Consider the following 25,594-nt stretch of genomic DNA (forward strand, 5'->3'; position numbering starts at 1 on the left):
CTCTCGGCCCTATAGTTTCTTGTAATTTTGTCCAGCTTTCCCTTTTCTAAGTTTTTCCAGTCTTTCCTTTTCACTCCTCTTTTTTCCTCTAGTATTGTTTTTATTTTCATCTGCCAATCACTTATTTTCTCCCCCACCCTTTCCTGTTCTCTCTTTTGCAATTTCTTCTTGTACAGCTTCTTCTTTTGTTTATTCTTGGGAATACTTTCCCTTTTATTTATTACATCTATCATCAATGTCTTAATTTTAATTCCTTTCATGTCTTCTGGCAATGTCCCTTGTTCTTTGTGCTCTTCTAAGTTGCTTTCCTCTTCCTTTAAACTCCTCTTTCTTGAACTTTCTTTGTTCTTCTGTGAACTGCATCGCCATTAATTTTTCTGCCAGTATGTCCAATAGTTCCATTCTCTCTTTTAACATTCCTCTCATTGCAGTTCCCGTTTGAATTCTTTGCATATTTCTTCTATTTTATTTAATCAGTTGAGTTATTCTCTATTTTATTAAACGTCAGGGTCTTTTATTTTAATCCTTGCCAAAAATATCCATTTATCTCAGTTCCTCTTAATTCTTCTGTCTCCTTGTAACAATCAACACCAAACAGTCCCAAGATATTATCTTTGCTTGTCCCTTTGCTGCAATGCCCCCCCCCCCCCATTTTTTTGTGCTTCTGGGATTGTTGTTATAGTCTTTTATCTCATTTCATTTCTCATTCACACATTTGTAAGACCAGTAATTTTCCATAAAATCATCAGAAAAAAATATACCTTTAACCATTATGTGGTGCTCAACATCGCTTTCCACTTTTCAAAGTTCTTTTTCCCCCCAGTTGTATTAATTCTGCTAATTTTCAACCATTAGCTCTTTTAAATGTAGTTAATTCCTGGCAAGTCCAGCATTCTGTCCAATGCTTAATGTCAATTTCTGTATCTTATTCCAAATTTGGTCTCTAATTCCGTTATAGTCCTTTTATGGTCCAATTTTTTATTTACCTTATAGTTTCCTCTTATTCTCCATTCACCGCTGCCACACTCTTAAATGAGGGCTCTTTCCTTCTGTTTCTTGGGGTTGTCAAAAAAGTCCAAAATCCTTTGTCTGGTTACATGCCACTTACCTCCTCACCACACCAGCGCGCACATAAGTCCCAGAAGTGTCCCGTCTTCAGGGCAACCATTAAGACTGCTGCTACCTCCTGTCTTCAAGGGGAATATACCTAACCAGGGAGGAGAGGTACGGCTCCCCTCAACCCGGCTGGTGGTCTCCTCCTCTTCCCCCACCCCTCCAAGGTGGATCCAAGATGGATCTGGTCCCATTGGGACCCTCCAACAGGATAAGCACGGATCGAAGCCACGCACGATAGTGGTCTTCATTTCGTCTTCGATGGAAGTGCCACCGGAAGTCTCATTCCAGGCCCTCTCTGGATCACAGACAGATTTGCCTCAGGACAGGACTAATGCTTTTCTAGTGAACATTTTTCAGAGCACCAGGGTTAGGATTAGAGTTCTTGTTAAACTTATAAATTGTATTAGATAATTTTTTTCTTAGTGTTATTACTTTCTTTAGTAAGGGTTATTATTGTCAATTAATGGGAGGTTACTTGTGTTATATAAAAATTAATTTAACTTTAATTACTTTAGAAGTGAGTTACAAGATGGCTGATGCCAGTGCGAGTCGGATCGCATCTCAGTCTAGTGTCAAGGCTGGGACCATCTTTAAAGGTCCCAGACGGGTCCTTTAAAGGACCCAGACACAAGGTCAGCTAGGGTGGCAGCAGCCAAACTTAAAGCTAAGGCTATCTCATCTACAAGAGTTTCCAAGGCTGAGGAAAAGGCAAAGCATAGACTCCAAAAGGCCTTGGAAAAACAGATCGCTAGAAAGGTCAAGGAAGCTGAAAAGCTCATTCAGCTTAGTCCTCTAGGTGAGGTTCAGGAGGAGATTAGCCTCCCTTTGGGACAACCCCTAGATCTTTCTAACCTGATAGGCTGGAATGGTAGAACCTTGACCCAGGGTTGGCCACCGGGTGGCTCCCAAGAGCTGGGAAGTGCTCAGGAAAAATATTTATCCTCCAGTATGGCTCCTCTTAGACAGTCTCCCTTTCAGGCGCCGTGTATCCAAGGTGTTGCGGACCGAGAATGCTGTCTTCCTGAGGCTCCCACTTTGGTGGGACTATACCAGGGTAGGGAGTATGATAACAATATGCCACCAGAGATTCAGAGATGGATCTCGGAGGCGGTCCAACAGAGCTCTGTGGCTGGCCTTAAGCAGTCCCGCCAGCCTGGACTGCCATTGTCGGGGCCCTCCTTTGTCGGGGCCCTCCTTTGCCCACTGTCAGATTATCTCTGATCAGATTCAGATTGCATATTCTGAGCTCAAGGATTCCCACTCCTCTGAACAGTAGAGGAGGGAAAGATTGAGCAGGATCTCTCTGTTGACGAGGGCAGAGCCACTGACAAGCCTGTTTTTAAAGGGCTTTTTTAGATTCATTTGTTCAAATCTTCACTTTTCAAGGCTAAAAGCGCCACTTGGCTTAATTTGGAGCCTGCTGTTCCAGACACTCCTCTGGGTGGGTCTGAGTCCAGTGATATTTATTCACAGAACCGACCGAGGAGGCAGATTTAATTCCATCGCCAAAACTCTTCTGCAACATTGTCCAACGACAACTGGACTCACCAGGCGCTTACTCAAATGCCACTTCATTTGACAAATATTTTAGTGTGGCCATGCCTCTGGCAGAGACTCTCCAGTTACTGGAAATGGATTAACTGGTGTTGGCATTAGCATCATCATTGGCAATATTAATGACGCAGATGACGTCCTGAAAGCTGATGATAAAAAATCTGAACTAACACTGCAAGGCGCACCAGGCGGCGGCATGGACAGTAAAGACCACTACAGCTGCATCTTTTTTCACAAGAACATCGCTGATTTGGCTTCATCAGATGCAAGAGCGGGTATTTGCCAGTAACATCAGAACTCACCAGGATTTCAACAACGTGATTGCTGCGGCAGAGTACACAGCTGACGCCATATTTAATTCATCCGAGTTCACCTCTCAGGCCATCGCATCAGCAGTGATGGCATGCCGTCTTCTGTGGCTCAAGCATTGGCAGTTGGACACCAAGCGCAGACGGAAGCTCGCCTCTGGTCTATATAAGGGATGCAAGCTATTTGGGGACTCCTTGGAACCAGTGCTTGTGGAACCCAGAGACAGGTGAAGGATTATTCCTTCCATTTCCCGAAGGGGTGAGAATAGATTTGTACCATCCTTTCAGAAGTCCTTAGAGGGGCCCTACTACAGGCCAAGCTTCCAACAGACTCAGGGTCCATTTGGGCAAAGGCAGGACTTCCAGTCAGCCCAGGGCTCTCGAGACAAAAGCAAGCCCCAGACCCACAGTAAGCAGCCCTTTTAAGGGGCAGGCCACTGGCCATTTCATCGATCCAAATGACTACATTACCAAAGCTCCCATTGGTGGCCAACTACAACTTTTTGCAGACCAATGGGAGCAAACCACGACGGACACGTGGGTGCGAAGCACGACAAGATATGCTCCCTCTCTCTGGAGGTGTGATCACCCCCCCCCCCCAAGATTCTTCATCCGTTGCCCCATGTCAAAGGACGCTGCCAAGTGAATATTGATGGAGGAGGCTATTCAACATCTATTAGTGATACGGGCCATAGAGGCAATTCCAAAGGGACAAGAGAGGCACGGATTTTATTCAGTCCTATTTGTCATCCCAAAGGGCTAGGGGTGGGGTGGGGTGGGAGAGCCATTCTCAATCTCAGAGGCCTGAATCACTATTTAGTCTACCACAGATTCAAAATGCACACTCTACAATCCATGTTAGAGAGTGTCAGGGAGGGGGATTATTTCACATCCATCGATCTCACGGAGGCGTACTTGCATGTCCCCATTCACCCAAACTATCACCGGTTTCTGAGGTTCTTCTGCAATGGCAGGCATCTGCAATATCCAGAAGTGCTGTTTGGACTGGCCTCCGTGCCTGGAACCTTTAACAAGATCCTTGCTGCACTACTTGCCCATCTCAGAACCATACCGGTCCGGATACAATGTTATCTGGACCGGGGGTTGCCAACGTTTTAGACCTCAGGGACCACCAAACTCATACTTTTAAATTCTGAGGACCACTAATATGAATTTTTAAAAAAGATAATATATTTAATATAATTTTTTTCTTTTTTATATTAAATATAAATATACTATTTAAGTTAATTTTTAATATATAAATATATATATTTTTAAATATAAAAATGCTTATTGAATTATAACAAAAATATAAAAGAAAAGCAGAGCCCCCCCTTCTGTTCTCCTTTCATTTCATATCTCCCCAAGTCAGAGGAAATCTCTCCTTCCTTTGCCAAGTGTGACTGTTTGGAGTTGGGAGAGGGAAGGAGGACCAGGCTGGAAGCCTCTCCCCACCTGGAAGCCTCCCTCCCCACCCCGGATCTTTAACACCTGGCTTGCTTCTCCACTACTGCCGCCTCCTCCAGCATCTCCTTCTCCGGGTAGGGTGATTATGAACTAACCAAGCAGCTACACTGATACCCCAGCTGCTCTCTTTCCCATGGAAAGACTTGGCGTGTTGAGAAATTAGCTCGCAGTTGCTACTTGGTGGTCCCACGGGCGAGGAAAAGTTATCCTGGTCCCAGTTAAGACATACCAGTCACAAACCCAGAGTCCAAGCCGAGAGGGGTCGTTTCCCCCTGCCAGGAAGAGCGGCAGGCATGGGTGTGGGCGGTTCAACACAGTGCTGAAGACCAGATGGCTGTCGGGAAGGTGGGGCAATAGAGGTGATACTGCGGCGGATGGACTCATATGCACGGGAGATCGCAGCATAGGCCTGGCCTGCGAGGGGATGGGGGTAGGGGGAAAGGAACATCTGAACTGGTGTTACCTCCTCCCTCTTGCCTCAGCGCATCGAGGAGGTTAAGTGGCTGCCAGCGATGCCCTCAGGGGAAGATGTTGCAGGGGGGGGGGCTCGACACCTCCCCAGAAGCTTCTCTTCCTCCTTACCAGAAGTGTTCACACGCAAAGCTCTCACCCCCCTAGGAGGAAGAGAAGTTCCTGAGGGCAGGGGCACGGGAGATCGCGGCATCAGAGCCCTTCCTGGGTGTTTCCTGGCCTGCAAGGGGAGGGTGCGATCTGCCCACCCCCCAGGAGCTTCTCTTCTTCCTCACCAGAAGCACTCACATGCAAAGCGCTCACCGCCCCTCTGACCCCCGACAAGCCGCCTTCCCACTGAGTGTGAGCACTTCTGGCGAGGAAGAGCGGGTTGAGCCTCCCCCTCGCAACATCTTCACCTGAGAGCAGCTGCTTCCTGCGGCTCAGGAGGTCCATGCTCTTTCTGCTGCTGTTCGGCCTCCTCGATGTTCTGAGGCAGGAGGCAGCAGCCACGACACAGATTTGCTAGGGAGACTGCAGGATTGCCCCATCTCCCTGCCTCAGCATGCTGCAGCCCACCAAAATTTTCTCGCAACCCACTGGTTGGCAACTGCTGATCTGGACAACATCTTGGTGCAGTCAGCATCCCACAGTTGAGCCAAGGAGGATCTGCAAATCATTGGGCATGCGCTGAGAACCCACGGTTTTGCTATCAACTTCAACAAGAGTCATCTGACACCCTCAATGCATATACTGCACCTGGGGACGGTTATAGACTCTTCAGAGTGCATGGTATACCTTTCAGCGGACCGTCTGAAGGATATCAAGTCCTTGGCGGCACAGATCCAAAAGGACATAATTGCTCCCCTGAAATTGTGCTCTCAACTCTTGGGCAACTTGATTTTTTGCATCGCAATCGTCAATGTATGCCTTTGACCTTTTCTATAACTTCTAACAAATATGCCCAGCCTATGCAAGGTGTAGCTATAAAGCTAGCGAATGCAGTCTTTCTGAAGGCTAGAAATGCTCTTTCTAGCATTCAGAAAATTTTGGTTTGGTAACTTTACTAAATTTGCTAAATTTATAATGCAAGAAAGTAAGCAAACTGAAATTTTCTGAATGTTAGAGAGTTTCTAGCCTTCAGAAAGACTGCATTCGCTAGCTTCCTAGCTACACCTTGCATAGGCTGCATGCATCTATGAAAAGCTGCAGCAAAATGTAAAGGAGTAGGTGCACCAGGCCTCCCAGGTCTTCTGGCACCCCTGCTTAGTCATTTAATGACTACGACTGGGAAAGTTGCGATTGAGGTCATTGAGCAAGGCAGTCACATTGGCATCTCACATAAATCTATTGCTAAATGACTGAGATTCTGGACCCAATTGCAGTCGTAAGATGAGGACTACTTCTACACATTATTAACTCATTATTATCTTACTATATAAGTTTTGGGCACTGTAATATGAACTGTCTTCCAGTTTAGAATAGTGTAATTTTAGAAGTATATTTTGCTGTAATTTTACATTTCTCTAGGAATTGTATTATGTTCTTGAGTATCCTTATTAGTAATGCCTTTTTATTGATGAGTTCAGCATTTTCATATATTTCATTTATTCTGCTTACATTGCAGCTTTCAATTTCATCCATGTTTTATTTTTATCTTTTAACTTTTCTGATAATATGACATTTTCTTTGCTTCAGAAATTCCTAAGAATTAAGGTTTAAAAAAAAGTCAGGGAAAAGAGAAATCTGGTCATGGATAATATGTACATTTGCATTTTTTTTATTTGGAGTTCCTGGTAATTTTCCGTCTTTTAGCAAAGGTATACCTATGTCCTACTGCCAAGTTCCAATTAGCAAATAAATTTACAGGGCATTAATACAATTTGAGATTTGGTGTCTTAAAGATCCCGAAACTCTATGGGAGGTCACCTAATATCCTAAGTCATAATATGGTTTGTAGCTTCACATGTAATATGTGAATCCAAACAGTTGGGTTTCACATATGTTATGGCTTATCTTATGTGAGTTGTGATCTCCTTTGTGGGATTACTTCAAAGCACCAGCATTTCCAGTAAAAAGTAGTGCCTTCAGATTTCAGCTTATTTTCTTTTTTCTTTTTTTTGTTTTTGGAAACTTCAGGAACTCCAGGAACTTCACCTTGAATAAGTAAGGTGTAATTGAAGTAATAAGTCAGGCCAATACATATGCAGCAGGTGATTATGCAAATACTCAGGTGCCAAGCTAGAAAGAATTTGATAGATAAAAACCAACAGTTGTATGAGTTTAAATTTACATACAAGGTATTGCATTCTGGGCTAGTTAAGGGGTGGGCTTCAAAAATTTTAGCAAAGGGTTCTCTGCCCAGTTGCTAGGTGGGCATGGCCATGTTGGGCATGGCCTAGTTGGCTTCCTGCACCATGAGGGGGGGGTGTTTTTGCCCTTCCCGGGTTCCAGAAACTTTCCTTGAGCCTCTGGAAGGGCAACAGGCTCCAGAGGCTCTCTGGAAGCCAGAAACGGGCCCATTTCTGCTCTTCCCGAACTTCCAGGATGCCTGTTTTTCATCCTCCCTGAGCCTCTGCGCGTGCCCTGCACTTACCTGCATGCCAAATGGGGGACTCCTGGGAGGGGAGGGGTGGGTGGGGCCAGCAAGGAGTGGGATTTGGGGGTTCTCCAAACTGCACAGAATCTTAGCTAGGGGCTCTCCTGAACTCCTGCAAACCCCTAGCAGCCCACCTCTGACTAGTTATTAATCCCTTAACTTTTCATTGTAGTGGAGCTTACCTGTTATGGTTGTAAGTCATGATGGTCATAAAGTGGTCATTCACATGACTGACCCAATTTTACCATTTTTTTTTTTGTTACGAAAAAAAAAAAGGAATCTTTGGTTGGCCCATTGCTTGCTATGGTGTGTTTTTGCCAAAAACTGGAAGCAAACACCAGTTTTTAGTAGAAACATTGTAAATTGCAGTGACATGATTATGGTTCACTGCAAACAGCCATAAATGTGGGCCAGTTGTTGAGTGCCCGAAATGCAGTTGCATGACAGCAAGGAAGAGTTACAAATTGAGGACTACCTGTAATCTTTAAAGACAATCCCATATTAGGTACATTTCAATAGTATGAGGAGTAATGATGTGAGTTATTTTAACCAAATCTTTCAGAAGCAGATACGACTGCAATTACCTTATCAAAGCTTGACAAAGACTGTTCTACCAATAGCTTCCAGAAATACACCCAAATCACACTTCTTCACAGGAAAAGCAGCCCTTTCCAGAGATAATAATATTATTGTAACAATACTAATGATAACAATATCATTAGTAGATCTGCATCTACACCTCTGCTTTTTCCTCTCAAAATACAAGTTACTTGTGGATAATCTAGACCAGGGGTCGCCAACCTTTTGGACCTCAGGGACCACCAAATTCATAATTTTAAATCCCAGGGACCACTAACCGGTTCTGTGGGCGTGGCCTAATTTGTGCGTGTAGCTTGGTGGTCATGTGATTGGCTGGGCATGGCTTGTATGTAGATATTATAAATGTTTATATAAATATTGATTTTTTTATAAAAAAAGAGCAACTTTTACCCAAAATCAGGCAAAGCAGGCAGGCAGATTGAGTTGCTCACAGAATCACAGATTCATTCAGAAATCAATCTGCCATTGGCTAGCTCAGTCTGTCACATAACATTTGCTTGCAAGCAAATTCATAAAATTTGCTAGCAAGCAAACTCACAAAATTAACTCACAGCACAACATGTATGTAAACCTCCCCCCAAACTGTTGGAAGTGTAACTGTGTCCAGGGAACATACTTTCATATGTGGTGGACATGTCCATATGTCCAGAAGTTGTGGAAAAATATCAAAAATTGGATTCTAAATATAACTAAACAAGATGTAAAACTTGAACCCGAAACCTTTTTGCTGGGTATGATAGACTCAAAAATAGAAAAAAATATCAATATTTAATCTTGCGCATTATAATGGAAGCCAGAATAAGCTACGCTCAAAATTGGAAACTGTCTATTGTCCCTTCAGAGGAGATGGTCATTAAAAAAATTCACGAGTGTGCAGAGATGGACAGCCTAACCAAATTACTAAAAAACAACAAAGATAGTAAATACTACAAAGTTTGGAACTGTTGGTATGAATGGTTAAAGAAAAAGCAACATTTGACATCTGAATAAGTTATGAAACTATGAAGGACGTGTTTAATCATAAAATATTCTGTGAAAATAAAACATTAAAAGAACGAGGAAGGTATTGTAACAAGGTAGATCACTTCAATGTTATGGGGTAAAAGAAAAAAAAGAAAAGAAAAGTGTAACCAATGCGCAATACCTGCTGCAAAATGTATATATGTATATATATTTGTTTATATGTTTGTTTCTTTTTAAATGTATTAAATATATGAAACTTAAATAAACTTTATTTTAATTTTTTTAAAAAAAATGTTGAATTTTTTATTTTAAAAAAGAGCAACTTTTACCCAAAATCAGGCAAAGCAGGCAGGCAGGTTGAGTTGCTCACAGAATCATTCAGTGATCTATCTATCTGCCCTCGGCTAGCTCAGTCTCTCAAATTTGCTTGCCGTGAGTCTGCACTGAATAACAGAACCTTCAGTCCTAAGGGAGGTTCAGCTGTGCTTAAAAGCAGAGCCGAAGATCTAAAGACTGGCTATAAAGCAAGAAATCCAACCATTTCCTGCTTCCTAGATAATCTAAATCTCCCGGCACAGTAGAACAGAAAAGGAAAAATAGCAATTTAGCAGGCAAGTTTGCCGGGTAAGGAGTCAGTGGACGGGGAGCGTTCCTGCGGGCCATGTGGACAGCGCAGCCTTGTGTTTCTGCACAGCCTGGATTAATTGTTTTGGGGGAATGCTCTGGGGGTCAGATTTCTCCGTGACCCACCAAAATTTTCTCACGGCCCACCAGTGGGTCACGGCCCACCAGTTGGCGACCGCTGATCTAGACAACAATGTCTATTTGAAACCCAATGATAATTTTAATTTTGGTTTAGGCAGAAAAAAGTTGTAAAGATTGACTTTCTAAAGTTTATTTGTGGTTTATTGATCATATTTTAACAGTGTATCTATTGGCATAAGATATGTAACTTAACTAGCTTCTGCTACATTAAAATAGGTTTTCTGTGAGGGCTACCACAAGCGCTGGCATTGTACTAAAATAAAAAGTATAGCAGATGCAGAATAGGATATTTCAGCCATACCTAAAGTTCTTGTATTTCCATTTAGCATTCCTTTGATCAGATGATTAGGGTGGATAATTAAAGGAACATGCTCAAATAAAAGCATTAACAGTCTGTAGTTGTAGAAGTCCTTTGTCCATTAATCTTTGTGCAAATTTTGGGATTTAATTTTATCACAGATCAAGTTGATTTGAAGAAAAACACCCTTTAATTTTCCTCAAGTTATTCTATTAAAATAAAAGATTCACTGTATTTAATCAGCTAATTCCTAAGTACTAATTAACTACATTCTACTTCTACTATTCTACTATAATTCTACTTCTACTTATATACTTACATAATTTTACTTCTACTTCATTGACTATGCTAAAGCCTTTGGTTGTGTGGATTACAACAAATTGTGGCAAATTCTTAGAGATGGGAGTATCAGACAATCTTGCTTGTCTCTTGAGAAATCTATATGCGGGTCAAGAAGTAACAGTGAGAACTGGAACCACTGATTTGTTCAAAATTGGGAAAGGAGTCCGGCAAGGCTTTATACTGTCGCCCTGCCTATTTAACTTATACGTAGAGTACATATAAGAGAAAGGCAGGGCTAGATGAGTCAGAAGTTGGAATTAAGATTGCCAGGAGAAATATCGACAACCTCAGATATGCAGATGATACCATTCTAAGGGCAGAAAGTGAAGAGGAACAAAAAAGCCCCTTGATGCGGGTAAAGAAGGAGAGTGCAAAAGTTGGCTTGAAACTCAACATTAAGAAAACTAAGATCACTCGGTCTTACAAACTGGAAAGAAAAGAGAAGAAGAGTTATAAAAGAAAGAAAGAAACAAAGGAAGAGAAAGAAAAAAAAGATGCGTTTAAAAACAGACAATATCCTTTTTGACAGTCTGCAAGATCCAATTCTCCTACCTTAATTTGAATACCGAGTGTTCTTTTTTTGTTTTTTTCCCTTTTGTGTATGTAATGTCGATATGTTTTTAATTGTAAATTTAATAAAATTTATAAAAAAAAAGAAAACTAAGATCATGGCATCTGGCCCTCTCAATTCCTGGCAAATAGATGAGGGGAAAATGGAGGTAGTGGCAAATTTTATTTTCCTGGGCTCCGAGATCACTGCAGATGGGGACTGCAGCCAAGAAATTAAAAGTCGCTTGCTCCTGGGGAAAAATGCTATGGCAAATCTAGGCAACATGCTAAAAAACAGAGACATCATCCTGCCAACAAAAATGTGTATAGTCAAGGCTATGGTTGCCCAGTTGCAATGTATGGCTGTGAAAGTTGGACCATAAGAAAGGCTGAGCGCCAAAGAATTGAGGCCTTTGAACTATGGTGCTGGAGAAGACTCATGCGAGTCCCTTGATTGAGGACAATAGAAGAAGACGACAGAGAATGAGGTGGCTGAATGGAGTTAATGAAGCAGTAGGTGTGAGCTTAAATGGACTCCAGAAGATGGTAGAGGACAGGAAGGCCTTGAGGAACGTTGTCCATGGGGTCGCGATGGATCAGACATGACTTTGCAACTAACAACAAATTATTTAACTACATAGGAATTTGTCAAGTACTAGTTAGTTCATTATGTAGCTTTGTAAATGGCTGTAGGTTTTTAATCTAAGATGATACACATTTATGTGTCTTATATTGTTAACTTGGAAAAGCCCAGAAAAAAAATGGAAATGGGATTGATTGGTTTATGCATTTTTCTCTAAATATTTTTTCAGTCGTTTTTTCCCAATGAAATATACTGAAATAGAAACCCAAATTTTTCCTCTCATAAAATAATTAAATTGCCTTTGAGATAAACATCTATTTTACATAATACTTGCCAGTGATTGGTATTTAAATAAAAACATTTCCATTGTTAAATAATTGTACACTGCTCAAAAAAAATAAAGGGAACACTTAAACAACACAATGTAACTCCAAGTCAATCACACTTCTGTGAAATCAAACTGTCCACTTAGGGAGCAACACTGATTGACAATCAATTTTACATGCTGTTGTGCAAATGGAATAGACAACAGGTGGAAAGCATAGGCAGTTAGCAAGACATCCCCAATAAAGGAGTGGTTCTGCAGGTGGTGACCACAGACCACTTCTCAGTTCCTATGCTTTCTGGCTGATGGTTTGGTCACTTTTGAATGCTGGCGGTGCTTTCAATCTAGTGGTAGCATGAGACGGAGTCTACAACCCACACAAGTGGCTCAGGTAGTGCAGGTCATCCAGAATGGCACATCAATGCGAGTTGTGGCAAGAAGGTTTGCTGTGTCCGTCAGCGTAGTGTCCAGAGCATGGAGGCGCTATCAGGAGACAGGCCAGTACATCAGGAGACGTGGAGAAGGCTGAAGGAGGGCAACAACCCAGCATCCTGACTGCTACCTTCGCCTTTGTGCAAGGAGGGACAGGAAGAGCACTGCCAGATTCCTGCAAAATGACTCCAGCGGGCCACAAATGTGCATGTGGCTGCTGAAACGGTCAGAAACAGACTGCATGAGAGTGGTATGAGGACCCGATGTCCACAGGTGGGGGTTGTGCTTACAGCCCAACACCGTGCAGGACATTTGGCATTTGCCAGGGAACACCAAGATTGGCAAATTCGCCACTGGCGCCCTGTGCTCTTCACAGATGAAAGCAGGTTCACACTGAGCACATGTGACAGACGTGACAGAGTCTGGAGACCCCGTGCAGAACGTTCTGCTGTCTGCAACATCCTCCAGCATGACCAGTTTGGCAGTGGGTCAGTAATGGTGTGGGGTGGCATTTCTTTAGGGGGCTGCACAGCCCTCCATGTGCTCGCCAGAGGTAGCCTGACTGCCATTAGGTATCGAGATGAGATCCTCAGACCCCTTGTGAGACCATATGCTGGTGCGGTTGGCAAGACAATGCTAGACCTCATGTGGCTGGAGTGTGTCAGCAGTTCCTGCAAGACAAAGGCATTGATGCTATGGACTGGCCTGCCCGTTCCACAGACCTGAATCCAATTGAGCACATCTGGGACATCATGTCTCACTCCATCCAGCAACGGCACGTTGCACCACAGACTGTCCAGGAGTTGGGGGATGCTTTAGTCCAGGTGTGGGAGGAGATTCCTCAGGAGACCATCCGCCACCTCATCAGGAGCATGCCCAGGCATTGTAGGGAGGTCATACAGGCACGTGGAGGCCACACACACTACTGAGCCTCATTTTGACTTGTTTTAAGGACATTACATCAACGTTGGATCAGCCTGTAGTGTTTTTTTCCACTTTAATTTTGAGTGTAACTCCAAATCCAGACCTCCATGGGTTGCTAAATTTGATTTCCATTGATAATTTTTGTGATTTTGTTGTCAGCACATTCCACTATGTAATGAACAAAGTATTTAATAAGAATATTTCATTCATTCAGATCTAGGATGTCTTATTTTTGTGTTCCCTTTATTTTTTTGAGCAGTGTAATTCTTATACACTGTGTACACCAAGGGTCTTCAGACTTGACAGCTTTAAGACTTGTGGACTTCAACTCCCAGAATTCCTGAGCTAACATGACTGGAGGAGGAATTCTGGGAGTTGAAGTCCACAAGTCTTAAAGCTGTCAAGTTTGAAGACCCCTGGTTTACACAATTATTAGGCAAGTAAATATTTTGACCATATCATTTTTATGCATATTTTCCACCTCCAAGCTGTATAAACTTGAATGCTTAGTGCAGGGGTGGGCAAACTTTTTGGCTCGGGGGCCTCATTGACTTTTAAAATTTGACAGACGGGCTGGGTCAGCACAAGATACAATACATATAAAAAACTGCAAAATCTCCGCAAAATCAAGTCACTGCGCCTAATGCGCTACCTGGTGTCGAAATGCCTGTCATTACAAGTCAAAATCAAATGAATGCAATCATTCAATCATTCACATCAAACCTTAATTCTGTACCAATCTTCGGCGGGCCGGATTAAAAAGACCAACGGGCCGGATGTAGCCCGCGGGCCGTAGTTTGCCCATCCCTGGCTTAGTGGATATAAGCATATGAGGTGATATGTTTTTGTGTAAAGAAGGAGAGTGTGGCCTGAGGAGATCAACACCCTATACCAAGGTGTGCATAATTATTAGGCAACTTATTTTCCTCTGACAAAATATGCCAAAAAAGAGATTTAGCTGACTCTGAAAAGTCAAAAATTGTAAAAAAAAAAAAAAAGTCTTTCAGAGGGATGCAGCATTCTTGAAATTGCGAAGATATTGGGGCGTGATCACAAAACCATCAAACATTGTGTTGCAAATAGTCAACAGAGTCACCAGAACCTATTGAGAAAAAAAGATGCACCTTAACTGCCAAAGATTTGATAAGAACCAAACGTGAGGCTACTGGAAATCTATTATCCTCCAGCGCTATCATATTCCAGAACTACCACCTACCTGGAGTTCCCAGAAATACAAGGTTTTCAGTGTTCAGATGGCCAAGGTAAGGAAGGCTGAAACCCAATCACCACTGAACAAGACACATCAATTGAAACAGCAAGAGTGGGCCAAGAAATATCTGAAGATAATTTATTTTTCAAAGGTTTTATGGACTGATGAGATGAGAGTGACTCTTGATGGACCAGATGATAGGCCCATGGCTGAATCAGTAACAGGCACAGAGCTCCGCTTCGACTCAGATGCCAGCAAGATGGAATACTGGTATGGGCTGTTATTATTAAAGATGAGCTAGTTGGACCTTTTTGGGTTGAAGATGGACTCCTAATCAACTCCCAAACCTATTGCCAGTTTTTAGAAGACACTTTCTTCAAGCAGTGGCACTGGGAAAAATCTCCATCTTTCAAGACCATCATGATTTTTATGCAGGACAATGCTTCATTGCATATATCGAGTACTCCACTGTGTGGCTAGCCACTAAAGGCCTTAAAGATGAAAGAATAATGACATTGCCTCCTTCCTTACCTGACCTAAATCCTGTTGGGAACTTGTGGGCTCTTTTTAAATAGAAGATTGACGGTGAAGGAAAACAGTACACTTCTCTGAATAATGTGTGGGAGATTGTGGTTGCTGCTGCACAAAAAGTTGACCATCAACAGATCAAGAAACTGACAGAATGGAAGGCTTATGACTTATTAAAAAGAAGGGTGTCTATATTGGTCACTGTTTTATTTTTGTTTTTAAATGTCAGAAATGTTTATTTGTACATTTTGAGTTGATTATTTTTATTCTCACTTTAAGAGATGCAAATAAATGAATGAGAAGGGCAAATTTTCATTTTTCATTTAGTTGCATAGTAATTCTGCACATTAATAATTTCCCAATAATTGTGCACTCAGATATTCTCCTAAGAAAGCCAAAACCTCACTTTTAGTTTCTTAAATGCTCAGGTTTTATATTTATTAACATTTTGGATTGACCGAGAGCACTGTAGTTGTTTAATAATGAAATTAATCCTCCAAAATACAACTTGCCTAATAATTGTGCACAGATTGTATATTGTAAACTTACACAATTTATGAACCTTAAATTTGAAATTTAGTCCTTTTTCAGATTACTCCACGCTATAGCGTGAACAAACATTCTCAACATATGGGCAACTTTCCTATAGCTATTTCCAGACAGCAAAAAAATAATGTGCATGTTTTCTAGTATAATGTCTGCTGGGTTGTAAAGGAGGAGAGAAAAGAAGAATGGCTAATGAAAGAGAAGTGGTCCCTTTAATTCCTGGCTGTTTTTCTCCTAACCCGAATTCATCCCTGACATTATTTTGGGAATGTGCTTGTGATAGGAAAAAGTTGTCAATTCTGGTATAAGAGCATGTGACAGAAATTAATTTATAAATGCCTATAGTAGATCACTGGAATGTGCCAGCTTATGAAACTGAATAAGGAAGCTTGAATCTGTGGAATCATTAACTTATTTGATAAGTTGAAACACTGAAAATACAGAATGTAGAGTGCATAATTGGAATATTTTGTTTATCAGCCCCAGATCCATCTACAAGGGAGGATGGGTAACTGTGGGAATAAGAGTGAAGTGAGAAAGGAGGATAGCCACAACAACATTCTTTGGCAGAGCTTAAGGTCGAATTGCTGGAGTTTGGAGGGAAGTGACTGGACTTGGCGGGAGTTCAGAATGGAAGTGGATTGGAGAGTGATTTGAAGGGTCATCAGTAAAGGGGCTGGGTGTGAATTTTAGTGTAGCAGGAGAAAACGCAGGAATTCAGATTCGGGTTTTCCCCAGATGTGCCAATATGATTCTCTAATAAATTCTTACTTGGTTAGAACACTGACATTGTTCTTTCATAAACTTATTCTACTTGAGAAGACTGGTAAAGCGATTAAAAATTCACTGGTAGTGTTTTTTTTGTAATCTATCATGTGGACAGATACATATTTACAAATTCTTTCTTTGATAACTAAGTGTTGCATACTTTTGGAATTTTTAGCTAATACTAAATATGTAGAGAAGACTGAAATCACACAAAATATCTTTTTTGTAAAAACATGCTTTATTTTGAGACTTTATCTAATTTTTCATCTGACATTCTTAGGGTATGATTAGGATATATTGTCTTCTTTTCTGTTCAGTGTAGAAATGCATTACAACAGTATGGTGCTGTTGTAATTTTGAGCAGTGGCAGAACAAATGGTCCTTAAGCAAGGATTACCTGTAAACGTAAAAATTCATTTAAATTTCAGATACAGCATTTCTCAACCTTAATAATTTTTAGGATATATGATCTTCAACTCCCATACATTTTTAAGTTTCTAAGATTGGGAAACACTGTTTAAAGACTTAAAATTCATGTCTCTTTATGCAGATAGGAGAGAGAAATTGTCTGAGTGTGAATATTTCTTAATTTATTTTAAATTTAAAAATTGGTCACAAGGTCTGTTTTAGATGTTAAAACTTAAATATTTGAATGAAACTACCCCTACAGGAAAATTACATTAATAATTGTATGCATAGTTTTTTTTATTTTAAACCTACAAAATAAAAAATAGCTATGAACACTGCAAAATAACATGAATTATGCATTGCAATAAAATGACCTTGAAAACATTTCCTAATGAGTAGTATCGTAATTCTAATTGTATTTTTGTTTTTGGTAGGTGAATCTGGATTGGGAAAATCAACACTAATCAACTCGTTATTCCTGACAGACTTGTATTCTCCAGAATACCCAGGACCTTCACATAGAATTAAAAAGACTGTACAGGTTTGCATGAAAAAGTATACCTTCTATTACAATCTTTTATATGCTAGATTGAAATAGAAACTTCTTAATTTTATTTATTGGTTCAATTAATTTTTTAAAAAAATATTCATTAACCAAAATTTTCTAAACGGTTTTTAATAAATAGACTAAAAGTTGCAGTTTGAGAATATGCTAAAATCAAACCAGGTACAAAATAAAAATATGTAAATCAGGCTGCAGCCTAATACTCACTCAAAAACTAAGAATTAAAATACAGTTAAAAGACAATTAAAAAGCTTGGGAAAATAGAAAGATGCAAGAATGATGCTAATATGAGTATTAGTTGAGATTTTTCTGCTGAGAGAATTCCATGAATTTCAATCTAATACATTCTTCAGCACTGATTCAAAACATTGACCATTCACCTGTGAGATGAAAAGGTAAAACAGAGCTGGAAGTCATCTTGAAGGCATGTCAACCCATATCCCTGAATGACCTGTCCTTGCAATTTTATGTAGGTATTAAAAAGTATGGAAAATAAAATAGTGGCCTGAGGGAGCGCTCAGTCACTTCCGTGGCGATCGGAAGCACTCACATCCATTTGCCGTCGCAAAGGCACTCAGATCGCCTTGACATCATGAAGCCCTGTCACTGAGCTGCTTTAGAAGACAAGCTGTCAAGGCTTTTCTTTGATTCCCCAAACAGAACACCTAAAAGGAGGGGGCTTCTGAGCTCCAATTCTCCTTTAATCACCTCTAATTGTTCGTGCTGCATCAGCTTGTGGAAAGAGGTGGTGGTTGCTGCTAAAATTTGGCACCTAAAATAACCGCCAGCATGATTTTGTTTGTAGAAATTCCATTGGGATCTCTATCTCTTTATGTGTTGAAGAGGCCATTTCCCCTCACAAAGCTTTCTTCCTGAGGGTTCAGGGGACAAATTATTCTGTTTTTTGGCCTCTTTCTGAGGTTTATTATCAGAAACTAAGTTGGCAGCCCTCACTGAGGTTAGCAGCACAGCAATAGTGAGCACCAAGGCCAGTGTCCGCCTGTGCAGGAAGCTGTTGAGGGCCAGTGACAACAGAATCACTTATTTCTAAATTCAGGCCCTGAAAGGTGTTCTCAAATTAGGTTATAACAGTTTGGCTCCAAAATTTCAGTCATTAGATTATCTGACTGGTGACTGCATAATAATATTATATACAATATCTGTGCATAGATATAATTATATATATAAATATAATAAGAAAGATATCTTGAATATTCTTAATAAGAATAATACTACTAATAAGAATAAATTGGATTAAAAAAATTAATTCGGCCTTTCACAGAGCACAAGAACTTGTCCTTCCAAACTTTTGTCCGAGACCATCTCAAGTGTTAGAACATCAATGGCATCAACTAAATGTTAGGAGAGCTCTCCGTACGTATGTGCCTCAGCTGAAGCCTCCTTTGGTAGGAGAGTTCTGCAACGGGTCCACAGGGACCATGAGGGGACTCCACTCCAGACAGAGACCCTCCTGTAGGACAAGCCAAGCTTTGGTATGTCCCACTGCTGGATGCTCGGAGCAGATCATTGGAGAAAGGGTGTTGGTACTTACCTGATACGCCCGTTTTCTGTGAGCTGCGACAAGCATCCAGACCCACCCAATTTCTGTCTGGTGGGTTCCTGGTCCAGCCAATGACTACCCAAAAAAAAAAAAAGAACAAAAAAGGTGAGGGTTACATCCCTTCGTCTTCGCAAAAACTGGGGGATGCTAAGGAGGAGTACGTGGAGGAGAAGGAGCGTCCTATCAATCAAGCTCAGCCTATCCGAGCTAAGTCTAAGCACCTCCCACTGTTGGATGGTCGTCTCAGCTCAAAGACAATGGGTGTATCAGGTAAGTACCAACGCTCTTTTTTAATAGTTGCACATCTTGCTGTTAACCAGATTCCTAAATATTTTACTTTTTTAGTTATCTGAATGTCCATCTTTTCAATCAATTTCTTTTTCTGTTTATTTGTAAGATTCTTTATCAACATCTTAGTCTTTTCTTTGTTTATTTTTAATCCTGCCACTTCCCCAAAGTCTTCTATTTTTTGTATCAATTTTGATCCCATTTCCAGTGGTTCTTCTAGGATAAATACTAAGTCATCCGCAAACACCTGTAATTTGTAGTTTTCTTTTTTTATTTCCATATCTTTTATTTTTGGATCTTGTCTGATCTTTCTAATCAAAGCTTCCAAAGTTAGTATAAATAGTAGGGGAGACAGTGGACATCTTGTCTTGTACCCTTGCTTATGTTAAAATTCTCTGTCATATCTCCATTTACTATCACTTTTGCCATTTGTTTAAAATATATTGCCTTAATCATATTTATAATTTTTTCACCAAAGTCCATACATTTTAGTTGTTGTATCATAAATTGCCAATTTAAATTATCAAAGGATTTTTGTGGATCTAAGAAGATCAGCGCTAACTGAGTGTACTTCATAATATTCCAATGTATTCAAGATTATTCTCATATTATTTTTAATTTGCCTTTTAGGTAAAAATCTGTTCTGGTCTGGGTGTATAAATTCATTCAAGAATCTTTTTAATCTCTCTGCTATTATTGAGGCATATATTTTGTAATCTACATTTAATAATCATACTGTTCTATAGTTTTTTATCTGCTGTAAATCTGAATCTTCTTTTGGTGTTAGAGTAATATTTGCTTCTGCCCATGTTTTAAGAAGATTAGCCCTTAACAATCATTATAGACCTCCAACACTGTCGGTCTCTGCCAAGAACTGGATCTTTTAATCAATAAACCAGGCTACTCACACTTGTAGTGTTGCAATTATAGAGTTTATTGCTGTATTCCCAATCGTGGCTAAGAGTTTCAACAACTGATAACCGTGAAAAGTCAGCGTTAACTCCCAATATTATTTTATCCATCGCTGCCCAATTACCTAGAATCCGCCTGACCCTAATCTACCCATTATCTAATTATCCACGCCATCACCCCGTGCCTAATTAAACCATGCTTAAGCTAATATTACATTCCTCCCTCCACCCTGCCTTCCATTAGTATCCCAAATAACAATTATCAATTCGCCTCAAACCCAGCACTGTGTTAAAGCCAAATCCGCTCACCGTTCCACAGTTCAAAGAGGCATCCATCTGTATTATCTGAGTTCCAAGGCTGCAAAAGAGGCTGCAGTCCTCCTTCACTCCTAAACTGACATCTGAGATACACAGGTCCAAGGCTATGGAATGTCACCCACAGCCCTCCCTCCCTTCTCTGCTGGTCCGGATTGGCTGCCAAGCTGCAATGTTGGGCTCCGAGACGCTGCTAAAATGTAGAGCCCAACAGCAAACCTAAAACCTCTTTAAATATTTATAAAGCTCTGCCGGAAATTCGTCTGGTCCAGATGTTTTATTAGGTTTTTTTGCCTTTTAGTTGCTTCTGTTAATTCCATCATCATTATTCTTTCATTTAACATCATTTTCACTGTCTCTGGTATTTTAGATAATGCGGCCTTTTCTAAATATTGTATTATTATTTCTTCTGGAACTTTTTCTTGACTGTAAAGTTTTCCATAAAATTCCTGGATTATTTTCTTTTTATCTTCATTTTGATAGTAAAGGATCCCTTTTTCATCTATCAATTTATATATCATTTTCTTCTCTCTTTTTTCAGCTTATATGCTAGCCATCTACCTGGCTTATTTGCATTTTCAAAAAAGTTTTGTCTTGCCATTTTAATTTTTTGTGCCATTTTTTCTTTTTCTGTTTAATTTATGTTTGGTTAATTCCATTTTTTCTTTCACCTTTTCTGTGAGTCTTTCTACAGTTCTATCTCCAAATTTTTCAGTTCTTCTTGTAGTATTTTTTGCTGTTGTTTCTTTTTCTTGTTTCTTCTTGCTAAATATGTTATGGCTAATCCTCAAATAAATGCTTTAGTCGTGTCCCAAACATTTTGTAATGATGTTTCTTCTTTTCTATTTTCTTTAAAGAAAAGGTTCATTTCTTTTTCCATTATTGTATAAACTCCTTGTCCTTTAATATACTTTGATTCAATGTCCATCTCAGTTTTCCCTCTGTCCATTCCACCTGATTTTTATAGGATTGTGATCCGCCCATATGTTCATTTCTATGTCAGTCTCTTGGACATTTGTTCTCATTTCTGGTGACATGAATATCATATTTATTCTAGACCAGATTGGTGTCTATTCGAATACAATGTATATTGATTTTTTGGAGGGTTTAACACTTTCCATATATCCTATATACCTATTTCTTGTGTTATTTCAAAAAAGGTTTTCAGAAGTGTCCTTCTAATTTATTTTTTATTATTTTTACTGCTTCTGTAAGTCTAATTTGACATCCACAATTGTATTAAAGTCTTCTATCATACTTATATTTTCATAGTACATTTCAATTATCTTCTTATGGAGTTTTTTTTATAAAATTATTGTTATTTGGTGCATATATTGCAATCAAAAGAATCTATTTCTGATTTATTGCAATCTCAGCCATCAATATTCTCCATCTGAGTATCTTTGTTTAGCTTTTAATGTTTCTTTAACATACAGTGCCACCCCTCTTTTCTTTTGTTGTAATGCAGAATATAATTTCCCAATTTTGGGTTATTCCAATAGATTCCTATGTTGCTTTTTAATATGCACTTCTTGAAAACAAATTAAATCCAGTTTTAATTTTTGTAATTTCATAAACTTTTTTTCCTTTTTGCAGGGGAGTTCAATCCATTTGTTATTGATCACATCTGTATTTTTTCTTCCATCACTTCATTTATATATAGGTTTTACACTTCTAGTTGTTCTTATCTCTCTGTTCCTTTGCTCTTCCACTTTCTTGTTCTGCTTGTTCTCTTTTCTCATTTTTACTCTCTTCTTGTTGCGAGATCTTTTTTTCTGCTTGTATTCCTTCTTGCCTTTTACTTGCTATCTCTTCTCTGCTTTCCTGTTCTTCACTTACAATAAAATAATAATCAAAAAATTCATAAGCTTTGTCTAATGAGTCCAGTCTAAATCTTTTATCTTGCCAAATGACCAGAATTTCCTTTGGTATCAGCCATCTGAAAATCACATTATAGTTAATCAGTTGAGATGTCAGGAATTGATACTGTCTCCTTTGGTCCCTTACTCTCATGGGGATTTGTTTCAAAGTCACAATTTCTTTCCCTTTCAAAGGTTCATCTCTTGATCTTTTAAGTATTTCATCTCTCAATGTCTTTTTAGTAAATCTCACATAGACCTGTCTTGGAAGTTTATGTCTTCTTGCATAGTTTGTATGGATTCTAAATATTTCATCTATTTCCCCTTGAACTTCTTGTTTAGTTTTCTGTAGAGCTTCAACCAACAATTCTGTCATCACATCCATCAGATCTTCCCCTTCTTCAATATTTTGGAATCTCGGGAAGTAAGCTGCCCTTTCCATCTCTGTCTCCTCCAGACCCTTGTTGACTTGTGAGACCTCCTCCACTACTTTCTGTTAGCTCTGCTTTTTCTCCAATTTTCTGTATCCTCTGTTCATTTTTTGCTATCATTTGCTGAATGGTCCCTATTTTTTCATCCATTGTATGTGTCTCTCCTTTCATCTTTCCCATTTCATTTTTAATCTCATCATGGTTTTTTTTGCCATGGCTTCTTGATTTTTAATCATGGCTTCTTGAATTGATTGAAGCATCACTTGCATAGTCTGAAGAGAATTTGATTTCTCCAGACCCAACATATTTTCTAAAGATCTTTGATTTGATGGGCTGGATGCTGCAGATGATGGTGTAGATGTGCCTTTTTTGCCTATCTTCGATATATTCGAAGCACTTGTCATTTCTGTGGCTCACAGAGGACTTGAAAAATGGGAGAAAAAGGAGAATTTTATCTAAACGGTAAAGATACTTTCCAAATATCCAAACACTCCTCCTTCAGTTTATCTAATATAGTATCAAAAAGTACTAGCCAAAAGTCTAAAATTCCCAAATTCTGATTTTACAGTTATATATAACTATAATCCACAAAATTAATCAGTCCAACAATCAACAATTTAAATTTTCTTTAGGTGCAGCTGTTTTTTTACTATCCTTCTTTTAACAATTTAGATTTGTAATCCAAGTTGGTCTACCAGCTCTCCCATTCATTATCTGACAAACTATCTCGGAGACTCAAATGTCTATCCAAAACAAAAAGGGAAAAAGAGAGAAAATAGAAAAAAAGGGGGGGGGAGAAAAAGGGATATTTCACTTAGGTCCAAAGTCAGTCCAGGCTATTTAAATCTCCTCGTGCAAGGGTCAGTGTTTTCATAGGTTATGTCTATATATCCAGTAAAAACAGCGGTAATCTTCCTTTCTTCTTTATACTTTATTGTTGTGCCTCCGAGGTTTGAACCTGGTCAGTCAGCAGATGTAGGCTCGAGTGATGAGGAAGATCTGGCATTGAGATTCGAGCCTGCATTATTGAGCGACATTGAAGGGAGTCAGGAGGAAGAAGAGGACTTGACTTTGAGATATGAGCCTGATTTACTGGAAGTTTCAGAGTCATCTTCCTCCCCTGAATCTCCCTCCCTGATTGAACCTCAGGTGTTAACAGACAATCAGGAGAACGTGCCGGAGTCATTAGTTGAAGAACAAACCGAGCAATGTTGGATAGACGCACGGCAAAGACGTAAGCAGATACGGGCCATCCAACGGACACAGAAAAGAGACTGACACGCCCCTTAGGGAATATAAGGAAGCGTGCTAGCTCTGAATCTCTGTTCGAAGCAAGGTGTCATTTCGGTTGGTGTTACGTCTGATACACTCGGCTGCAGCATCTTGATTTATGGTTAGTTCGGACTTGCCAGACAGATTCCAGGAAGACCGCCAAGGACTGTGTAAACAAAAGCAGTTAACTCTGCCATGTCTGAGACTGTCTGTTTGAGCATTTGTACTTTGGAACTTTGGACTCTCACCTGTGGATACAGGTGAGACAGAACACTTTATTGTTCATATTTCAGCAGCAGCCAGAATTTTCCTTTCACTTTAACAGTTAGTGTTTGTAATCCACCAGGTCCAGGACTGAGGAACCGATGGAGTTGGGTGCACTCTGCTCTTGGTTGATGGCGCAAGAACGCTCGTGAAGGTTCCAAGGAGGCTTGTGCCTTTATTGTGGGGGGTCGGGACATTTTGCCAGTTCTTGTAAATGGCGGGGGACACGAAAACCAGTGCCAGAATCTAACCCTGTGCCGTTGGGAAACGGGGCAGGCCGGCCTCGGGGAAACCCTAGGTCGGGCACGTATCACACCACCGCCCGAAGTAGCAGAGGTGAACTCTGGTCCTCCCCAACATTTGCTTTTGGACACACAGGTTTTCCTACAGTCCCGAAAGGAGGGGATTCCTGCTGTTACGTTGGTGGACTCGGGGGCTACTACTAGTTTTATGGACCGGGCCTTTGCAACTCACTTTGATGTCCCTTTGGTTGCCGTGGAACCACCCATCAGGGTGGAAACCGTTGATGGGCGTGAGCTTCGGTCTGGGCCCCTTCGTTTTGCCACCCAGCCGTTGCGTCTGGTTATCGGGGACCACGAGGAGGCGATTAGTTTTTATATCACCTTGGACCTCCATCTCCCTTTGATCCTTGGCATGGCCTGGCTACGGTTGCACGATCCTCTAATGGCTTGGGCGCAGAACGCCATTTCGTTCCCAAGTCTCCAGTGCGTGGACCATCTGAGACATACCTGCACTGGCCAGGACATCGCCACCCCCGCTGTTTCCGTACCTCCTGAACTATCGGACTTCTCCGATGTTTTCAGCGAGAAGGAGGCAGATCAGTTACCACCGCATCGAGCCTATGACTGTCCCGTGGACCTTCTACCTGATGCCCCACTACCTAAGGGTCATCTGTATTCAATGTCTGAGCCCGAATTGGCTGCTCTTCGAGAGTTTCTGGATAAGAATTTGGCCCGGGGATTTATCAGGCCGTCGTCGTCTCCTCTTTCTGCTCCCGTCCTTTTTGTGAAAAAGAAGACGGGGGATTTGCGTTTGTGCTGTGACTACCGCCGGCTGAACGCCATCACGGTGAGGAATAGTTATCCCTTGCCGCTCATTCCAGAGTTGATGGAGCGGTTGCGGGAGGTCACTATTTTCACCAAGCTTGATCTTCGAGGGGCCTACAACCTGGTGCGGATGTGCAAGGGGGACGAGTGGAAGGCGGCATTTGGTACCCGATACGGGCATTTTGAATACACCGTTATGCCGTTTGGGTTGACCAACGCCCCCGCAGTTTTCCAGCATTTAATGAATGACATTTTACGGGACATGCTTGATCGGTTCGTGGTGGTGTACCTGGACGACATTTTGATCTACTCTCGGTCCAGGGATA

At 40.7% G+C, this 25,594-nt stretch overlaps 1 protein-coding gene across 2 annotated transcripts in view; it reads left to right on the forward strand.

Moving 5' to 3' along the window:
- Positions 1-25,594, forward strand: part of SEPTIN7 (septin 7) — a 113,180-nt gene that overhangs the window by 36,643 nt on the left and 50,943 nt on the right. For both annotated transcript variants that reach the window (XM_087945178.1, XM_087945179.1), the window contains exon 3: positions 17,170-17,276. In XM_087945178.1, coding sequence (XP_087801304.1) covers positions 17,170-17,276 — 107 coding nt within the window. The remainder of the gene's footprint in view (positions 1-17,169; positions 17,277-25,594) is intronic.

The sequence above is a fragment of the Notechis scutatus genome, chromosome Z (genome assembly GCF_049901735.1).
Source record: "Notechis scutatus isolate UNSWTSFEM ecotype Mainland chromosome Z, rNotScu1.2, whole genome shotgun sequence".
Lineage (NCBI taxonomy): Eukaryota > Metazoa > Chordata > Lepidosauria > Squamata > Elapidae > Notechis > Notechis scutatus.